At 46.2% G+C, this 9722-nt stretch overlaps 1 protein-coding gene across 1 annotated transcript in view; it reads right to left on the reverse strand.

Annotated features, from left to right (window-relative positions):
- The window catches only part of HHLA1 (HERV-H LTR-associating 1), a 32389-nt gene extending 22885 nt beyond the window's left edge, over nt 1–9504 (reverse strand). Inside the window, exons 1-7 of the mRNA XM_019547151.1 lie at nt 9351–9504; nt 7134–7214; nt 6330–6413; nt 6148–6231; nt 4178–4261; nt 2942–2998; nt 2738–2824 (exon numbers count right to left, since the gene is read on the reverse strand). Of these exons, the coding sequence (XP_019402696.1) occupies nt 2738–2824; nt 2942–2998; nt 4178–4261; nt 6148–6231; nt 6330–6413; nt 7134–7214; nt 9351–9504 (631 nt within the window). The remainder of the gene's footprint in view (nt 1–2737; nt 2825–2941; nt 2999–4177; nt 4262–6147; nt 6232–6329; nt 6414–7133; nt 7215–9350) is intronic.
- Between the last annotated feature and the right edge of the window lie 218 nt (nt 9505–9722).

Raw genomic sequence — 9722 nt, forward strand, 5'->3', positions numbered from 1 at the left:
CTCACCTGTCTGGACTGAGCAGCAGTAGCGGAGAGTGAACTGGTGCTCAGAGTGGGGGGAAAAGTGTGGTAGCATTGGCCATGTGGCGCAGCCTCAGGGCAGCACAGAGGCAGCGGTGAAGCAGCCAACAGGTAGGCAGCTGCACCACAGCCTCGCACAGTGTGGGCGCTGGGTGGGCAGCCACAGCAAACACTGCCCAGCGGCGGCGAGCAGAGGGACTCCTTTCCTCTGTGCTGAGCAGCAGTTTCTGCCCAGCTGCTGCTGCTGCTCAGCCCGAACAGCTAAGCCCAGAGCTGACGCAAGGCCCAGATTAGAAGTGGTGGTGGGCAACGAACTGGTGTGCAACATGGGAGAAAAGCAGCCGCTCCTCCACAGCTTGTGGCCAGCACCCTGTGCTGCAGCCACTCAGGGCCTGTGCAGGGCTGCCTGTGCCTGCTCTCCATTACCACCACTGCCCCACAGACCAGAGGTGATGAGGCGGAGAGGCAGAACAGCCCCACATGGGCTGCGAGTGGCTGCAGCAGGAAGCACCAGCCACGGGGAGGTGGGGGGCACTTTTTACCCACTCTGAGCACCAGTTCGTTCCCTGCTGCTGTTGCTCAGTCCAGTTGGGTGCACAGTCCCTGTGCTTCCTCACACCACTCACTTCCACTGCCCCCTGACCCTGCCACTACTTTCCTGCCCACCTGTTGGCTCCCAGCTGCATGGCTGAACTGTGGCAGGAGCTGGACCAGCTCTGAGGACTGGGGAGATCCCCACAGTCCTCCCCTGCCTCCCCTCCCCTCCCCCCTTTCTTACCTGAATTTCCCATGCTGGTGCAGGCTTGAACAGCCCCATGGCACCAGGCCAGAAGCCCTTGCTAGCCAGGGGCTTCCAGCTGGGGGCTGGCAGTGCAGGGAGGGGCTGGGCTGAGTGGGCCCTGCTGCTGCAGGAGCCTGCTGTAGCTTCCCCTGCCCTTGGCTTTTGTCATCTTTGACAGGAGCCAGGGTCAGATAAATATTAATTTTCTAAAATTTTTAGGGGCCCCTGATGGGCCAGATCCAGCCTGCAGGCTGTCTTTTGCCCACCCCTGCAGTAGACTAATCGACTGTGCAATAAAGCATCAGCAACTACACGTGCACACCATTTACTGTGCAGTAAATTAGTCTACTGTGCTGTTAGCTATTACCTGCACATACAATAGATACTGCACAGTAGCACTTGTGTAGATGCTGACTGGGAGCAAATTTGTTCCCAGTCACTGTCTACACATGGGCTACTGTGCAGTATCTACTGCTAGAGATACAAATTTGCTCTCAGTTAGCTGCTAGGGGGCCACAGGGGATGGAGAAAGCCCCTGATTCTGGTGCTTTTCAGCTCCTGGCTACCCCCATGATCCAGGAGCTGAGTGCTGGGGATGGGGTAGCTCTCTGCCCTGCCCCCTGTCCCAGCACTGCTCAGGTCCCAGCTCATCACAGGAGCTCTCTGCTTCCCTACACAGCCCGAGGCTGGGCAGGAGCTGCCCCACTTCTGGACACACTCTAATTAAAATGCCCACAGCTTCTCGTGTATTCAGCATCCTGCACTCCAAAATGGTGGCAGGGGCACTTTAACTAAAGCTTGCTGGACTCCACTGCCATTTTGAAATGTGGGATGCTGAATACATGAGATGCTGCAGCACTCAATTAATCAAGTCTACTCTGACGTGTCCTAATCAGAACACGTCACAGCATGTGTATAGGCACCCATATTTTTAAATCAGTATTAATTTTGAGAGGTAGAGGGGGATTCACTTAGATTTACCTGCTCAGATGCCTATCTATAACATGAAAACAGATCTCTTCCAAATTTTACAGATGCACTAAACCCAAAATAACATCTACTTATCTTCATAAGGAGAGATTGTTACTGACAGGATCACCATGAGATGCTCTCAGAAAGGATCCCAAGGCCTAGTTCCTTCACTTCTCATCCACCTCCAAGGCCTTACAAATATCTAAAGAAGACCCGGCTCATAGAGTCATGACTACATCCACTATCAGAGAGAGTTACATGGTATACACAAGAAAAAATGTTCCTCGTCTGACTCCAGACATGGTATCAAGGTGTCATACAGCCACTTGACCACTTGACATTGCTTCAATTCAGTAAACTCTAGTTAATTTGCTTATGGGATAATTTGCCACTATGATTTAATTTACCACTGTTCTGATTCCCCACCAGCTTTCTTTCCCAGGTCACCAACTCCTGATCTCAATCTTATAAGAACCACTTTGGATCAAAGTCCAGCAGGAATGCATCAGCTGTTCGTCTAATCAGTTCCCCTCCTCCACAACCCCCTCAGTTTCTAATTATTTGTGCTTCCTGGGAGCAAATTCCTGATCAAAGTAGTGCTGCCGAGTCAAATTCGATGAGATGCTTTGGCATCTACAGCTTGGAAGGAAATCAAAGAGTTCTGCTTCTGGTTAGCACCTGGTTCATTTAATGGAAGATTCTCACTGATCTTCCATTAAATACACTTCAGATCAGGACAGAGGCCAGACCCTTTATGAAATCAATGGAAAATCTGCATTCAGTAGACATTGAATCTTTCTTAAGATTCAATGGATCACATGTCAGTGATCCAGTGTATGCTTACCCTGTTTCTGCAGTTACCAGGTGGTAATAAACACAGACAGGTAAATGATTTCATTCATTACAATTAGTATCTGGGCAACATTTTTTTTTCCTTTCATTTATTCCTTCAAGACGCACTTACCCAGGTCAGCAGACGCATTACTGGAAAACGTGTAATTAATAACAGGAGACTTCTCTATCATTTCCCAGAAGTCAGACAGATTCCTGCCTGGGAAGACAAATGCTCAAAAATAACAAGGCAGGATTAACGCAGTCGCGCCTTGTAGGAGTCAGCTCGGTGGATGTGAAGGATGATATGCTCTGGAGGTGTAATTTGTACATTTACCTGTTTGGCCTGTCATCACACAGATATAGATACAGTCTGAATTGTTGCTCTGACTCACTGAAAGGCAAACAAATGTAACACAAATGCTTTGTCATCAGCTTTCACTATATTGCAGTCTTTTAAGGAGCTGAGAGCACTGACTAAACCTAACAGGCACATACGGCTGTAAGCAAAAGGCACGACTCTGCAGGCTAGTGGTTAGAGCACTCACCTGAGAGATGGGCTCTGGGGTACTGCTCCTTACTCCCTGGATCATTTCTGGCTTTTATCCAGTGGGTGCACAATGGAAAATGCACAACCAGTTCTGGGAGCAGGCATCAAAACACAGGGCACTCCCCTCCCAAGCAAAGTACCCTATGTACTAGGCCATAAAGCAAGGTACCGTTTTGCTTGCTCACCTTCTGTGCCCATGGGCCCTTTCCTGGGACGTGGAGATTTGGGTTTGAAAACTCTCAGGCTGAGAAGAGGTTGAGCCCAAGTCTTTCATACAATAGGTAAGTGCACTAATTACTAAATATAAAAAAGGCATGTGACAGCACCGCAATCTCTTCCTCACTCCTGGATCCAAAGAGGCCTGAGATGAGAGCTAGCATTAAACTACTGAGATTGGGACATTATTGAGCACATCCAGAAGGCAGAACTGCCTATGAGTTTATGCTAAGTGTAGCTTTGGCAGTCACAGTTTCAGAGCTAAATTCCCAAAGTCCACTTAAGTCCTGTTTTCTATCTGGCCCATGGTACTCCACTAGGTAGAACAGTATTGTTATCTCCATTTCACAGATGGAAAAACTGAGGGATAGAGAAGGGGGAGAGAGAAACTTGTCCATAATCACTCAGCAGGTCTGTCACAGAACTAAATATTTTATACCTCTACATACACTCAGGCATGCTACCTGGTCCCACTGATGGCTGCTCATGAAGTTGGCTCTTAGGCCTATTTGTGAAATATTTCACTTAGCCAGACTATAAGAATCCTAATCTGGCCTTTAATGAGTATGTTTACAAAAAGACAACTCTGTCTGACAATAATTAATTGACTGATCAAATAAATATTAAAATATTTTTCAAAAATACTTGAAGTACAAGATTTTTATAGTTGCATCCCTTATTTTGGGAGTGCTGAAGAAGGAGTACGGATATGAGGCTTTTCAATGCCTGTGTCCCAGTGGTGATTATAATGTGCCTGTCTTGTGCACCAGCAGTGAATGGTATAAGGAGAGAAGAAGACATGCAAACCTGAGAGGATGGAAGTCGATTTGAAAATTTCTGTGAGGTAACTGGTAGAGTTCCCAATAATGTCAACGAGTAAGGCTGTAAAATCTAGGAAACAAACCAGAGCAGGTTTATAGTCCAAGGCACACATTCAGCAAAGCATCTTATGTGTGTGCTTAATTTTTTTAGCCACATGCTTTGCCTTTTGCTTTGATGGTATATGACAGTGGGCGCATCTACATGTGCAATTAATTCTCCTGAATTTTCTGCATAGAAAATTCAGGCGCATTAAACTGCAGCCGTGCATGCATCTGAATGTACACCCTTTGGTAGCAAATTTGCTCTGCCCCTCTGTAGCAGCCAGGATCCAGGCTTCCTCAGGTGCCAGCTCCAGGCTGGCAGGGGGTATGGGACTGGTCCTGATCTCCCTGGGACAGGGGAGAGCTGTCCCAGCTGCTGGGCAGCTGCCTCCCAGCCACATGAAGACTAGGACCCATCCTAATCTCTACATGGCTCTGAGCCAGCCAAGCTGGGCAGGTTTCCCCACCCGCTATACCCCCCGCTGTCCACTCTGATGGGGAGCAATTTGCTCCGGGTCAACGTCTACACATGCGCTTCAGTGCATTTGCTTAATATACCAATTTCTAGTACCTGTACCTACAGGTACTAAAAAACAGTGTGTTAAACTAATGTACTGTGCAGTAATTGCTGCACACTTGTAGATGGTGTAGATTAGTCTAATGCACACTAAAGCATCTTGTATAGATGTACCCAATGTGTTTAAAATGAAGAATGTGTTAAGTATTTTTCTACCTAGGTATAGGAGTAAGAGCAGGCTTAAACACATTGCTGAGCTGAGATCCACATCCTTATTGGTAGATCTATTAAGAAGCATAATCCTTGGTGGGTAACTATTTCATAGAGGGCAATATTCTCTGGTTAAATCTTATTTTGGGCGTTCCAGTGGCACTTTAGCTATATATAGTCTTTCCTGGCCTGCTACACTGAAGGCAAAGTAACATAAGGGATGTATCTGCAGGGCAGTCAAAAGTGTGAATGCTGAACATGTAACCCTACCCAGGAGAAGACTGACAATCTTTTCTCCGATGCCTGATGAAGGGTGTTTGTGCCCAAAAGCTTGCAAATAAAAAATTTGTTTTGCAAAAAATCTTGTTGGTCTAATAAAAGATATTATCTCTACTATGAGTCCTGATTGTCTAGCCCTACCCAAAACACTATTCATTTAGCTAGCTCAGGCACCACCTACGGTAAAAGCAGTGGGGTGGAGTCCATATTGGCTAACTAGCCAGGAGGTAGATTGGATTGCTGGCAGGCTGATATTGCCAGGTGCTGAGACCTTCATCATGATATCGTAACTGGTATTCTCACCCACATTGCACTAGATAGATTAAAGCTAGTTCATTTGTACCTGCACATGTGCAGTTATTCCTTCTGGCCACAGTGAAGACACAGAGCCTGCTCTGTAAGATCAGTTGAGCAGCCTTTCCACACATTACAGTGCAACCGTGTAACTTGGTTTGAGGAAATCAGTGAGAGAAAGTGCAGAAACACAGGATTGCCTGCACAATCCATCATCTTTAATTATTTCTCTCTTCTTCTGCCCCTAACATGTCTTTGTAGCTCCTCCTGTTTCTGGGAGGAGCTCCTCAAGGCACACACCAGCCTTCTGGAGAGTTTGGAACGTGTCTTGAACATGGTGCCACCAGAAGCAAATAGTAGAATAGCAATGGCCCCATGGCATCATGGACTTCTTGTGGCATCAATGCACTTCCTGTGTAATACCCCCAGTCAGCCCACTCTGTCTCTCCATTGCTTCATAACAGCCACTCACCCTAGGTACCAAGAATTGATTTCAGTGAGACTATGGTACTTCTGTGAACAAAGGTTGCGGGACAGCAACCCACAATCTGCAGCTCAAATGGAAACAGTTTGGCTGAAACTCACTCAAATGTAATCCGTGCATTTACACTCACCTGTTAAGTCGTTTGTCATGTTGTTTAAACAATAGCAATACCTCATAGGGAACTTGCTGGGGTCAACAATTTTCAGGTTGGAAACTGCAAATAGAGACAGTGAAGACTGAAATCTGGCTGGACTCGCCTGTGTATTCTAAGAAAATGCACGGGGGCATAAAGTAAGATGAGATGGTACCTACTGTTATAGATGAGGACTGAAACTTTGTGGAAGGCAAATGAGCTGTAAGATGTAATGCTTAGCAGAGAGAAGAATTTTTTGGTACCTGCAAAGATACATTGCTATTAATGTACCAGGATATAGGCTAGAAACCTATCGGGTCTGATCTAACAGGGCCATGAATATATTTCAAGCACACTCAAAGGTGCTTGCAGCCCACAGCGCTATACAAACACCAGAGGCAGCTGACAGGTATTTGAATCTCTTTTGATGGCAATCTCACAAAAATAATTTTTAAAAATCACCACTTGCAATTCTAGAGAAACAAAATTAAATCACCAAAAAAAGAACAACAGCAATAACCCAGGACAAAAATTACAGAATAGAAAGAAAAAGGAAATGATATAAAACAAAACCAAACAACAAAAACAGATGAAGGATGGGAAGGAATAAAATGGAAGTATAGTAAATAAAGAGATCTTCCTCAAGACACACACACGCACACACACACGCATACGCGTGCGCGCACACACACACACACACACACACACACACACAGAGTTCTAAGTTTTTCTCTTAATACAGGCAGAACCGGTTTGCTGTTTCAGGAGGTTTGGTATTTCAATGATTTGGTATTTCAGCTACCCATACCAAAAAGATACTTTATTCCAAATACCATCTGTATTATTTACTAGGTATATAGTACATATTGCACATCTGATGTTCTTTTTTGACCCTATCATCTTTTGTTCTTTATTTCATTCAGCATGGAACTGAGAAGCCACATGGCCTTTCGCTTCCATTTGCGGCACCAAAGGAAAATTACCTTTAAAAGCCGTATTTAACATGCCATTCACTAGTTCCGTCAGGTTAATCGCAGTCAGGTCAACTGATTTAGCAGGCACCTCTGGAAAAAAAAAGGCTTTTCTGAACCACCAAATGTATGACAGTGGCAGGAAGTTGCTGTTTGCTCAACACACGTGTACGGCTTCAAAAGACTTGATGGAATTTATTCAACAAAAAGCTAAAGTCCAGGGGGGAAAATGAAACGATGAAGGTTGCTCATTAGGGCTGGAAAACGAGTGATGGGGAGATGTGCGAGTGAAATGAGCGGCAGAGGCAGCATGGGGTCAAAACTCACATAGGGCATTATCTATGCACTCACTTATTAGAGATGCTCCTGGCTCTACTAAGCAACCAGGCAGCCGCAGCAAAGACTTGAAGCTTTGCAGCCCCCTAGCGATGGGCAACAGGCATTTGCATGAACGTGACATTGGAGCAGATGCCCCCAATGATGAACTCATGTGGATAGCTTCTCTGCTGAGATTTCCAGCTGTCACTGGTCCACAGAGCCTGGATGAAGCTTCAGCTGTTTTTCTCCGTGCCTGCAGAATAATCTAACTAGAGCAGGTCAAGCTCTTTTATTTGAAAATAGTTTTTTTATTTCACAGTTGTTTCAATGGAAACTTTAGCAGAAAAATTGCTTGTTCTGTTCAAACAAAATAATGCAGAAAGGGAGGCAGAGAGGAAGAGAAGGCTGAAAAATTAAGGCTGGGAAAAAATGGGGAAAAAATGTTGGATTTTCCGGGACAATCATTTACAGTTTTTGACCGGTTCTGAACAAAACAGACCTCAGACTCGACTCTGATAAGCAGCAGTATAAAATCCAACCACCCTCTACTGAATAAATAGGACAATGGGCATGCTGTAATTTGTACAGGGCAGCTGCCAAGCTCAAAAGGGAGACAGAGGGTCTGCACCATGTGCTCCTCTCTCATGGGAATCTATCTGAGGTTAGTGAGATGGCTTCTGGAAGTTGGGTGGCCATGAGGCCTCCGGCCAGTAGAAACAGTTTCTCCTAACATGAACCCAAACCGGTAGCTCTGAGGGGCAGTTGTGGGTTTGAAAGAGAGTTAGACATCGGGACTGAAATGGAGTCCTTTCCAGTGGGTGCTGATGAGAAGAGCAGCTGTGGAGGGAGATGCCTGGCTGTGGCATTTACTGAAGAGTAGTCCGCTTGTCAGCTCTAGGGACAGACATTACACATAAACTAGTTTAAGTGATCAGAAACAGAACAGTTGTTCAGTGCACATAAACCAGTTTGAAAATGGCTGAAACCGGTTTGAGATAAACCTTGTTGAATGTAGTGTCACACTTAACTGATTTGGGTCAAACTGGCTTATGCAGTGTCTGTCCTAGACCTGTCCCTGGTTTAAGTTAAAACAGAGTCCTCCAGCATCCCAGATGATTTGCAACCCTGGGCAGGGCTCTCCTCTCTGCTCCAGCCCAGCAGAGCTGGCCCCTTCCCTCTGCTCCCTGGCTGAGACTGCAGGTCCGGGGTCTGCCTGGCTTCCTCCTTCTCCCCCTCCTGCCCCTCACTACTCCCTGGTCAAGCAGGCATTCCCCCTCCCTTTTCCTTACAGACACCTCTCAGCATTAGTTAGCATACCACATAGTGGATACTGTCTGTGCTGTGGGAGACAGGACAAAGACAAACAGGACAATATCCGCTTAGGGCTTTTTGGAGCTAATCAACAGGTAGCTGGTAATGTCCCTGCATTCCTTCCTCAGAAAAAAGTTGTTTAAGAAGAGCTTGAAGGATGCTGGGTTTTTTAATGTGCTGATAAATACTAACAACTCCCTGTGTAACTCCTTGCTGTGTAACTCCGTGCTCTGTTATCAGCAGTTAGGTGGGATGAACCCCTTCCTAATCAGAGTGTCCTGCCAGGGCCTGGCCATGTCCCCCCTCAGCCCATCACTATGAAAAGGAAGGGAGAGCTACTCTAGCACCGACCCCCCCTCCCCCCACCTGAGCCACTACAGGCATGTGCCTGCATTTCTTCAGTCCAGGGGGCATGTCTGCATGGTAACAAGCCAGTTGATCTTAGCCAGGTTAGATTAACCTGCAAAGATTGAATCAATTCAGTTCATGCTTTGTGAATGTCTGTAAGATACTATCTAAAGGGCTACATCATGTTCTTCCAGCACAGCTTTAACACATACACATGCGTGTGCGTACGAGAAGCCAAGTACCAGCCTTTACCTGCAGTAGCAAGCACAGCCACTTTCTTTTCCTTTTTGCTTTCTCCTTTTAGGCAGGCAGCTGTAAAAAAGGAAAGTCTCTCAGAAACAACCTTCACACTGGAATGACATACAGGGGCTCTCCCAGCCATGGTTTCTTGGCTGTTGTGATACATTATGGTTGTGAAGTGGGTGGACATGAGTACTAGAATCTAATCCATCCCACAGACCCACCAAGGATCCTTTGCAACAGCAGAGCACATGCACACACAAAGCAAGTGAAGGAATAAGGTTCTTTCTCCCTTAGCTCTGAGCCTGCCCCTCAGTGAACTCAGCAGCACAACATCCTTGGGCTCCAGTGGTGCAGAATTAGGCCCTTGGTACAAATGTGTTA

Source organism: Crocodylus porosus, unplaced genomic scaffold (assembly GCF_001723895.1).
Source record: "Crocodylus porosus isolate Cpor-Errol unplaced genomic scaffold, CroPor_comp1, whole genome shotgun sequence".
NCBI classification, from domain to species: Eukaryota; Metazoa; Chordata; order Crocodylia; family Crocodylidae; genus Crocodylus; species Crocodylus porosus.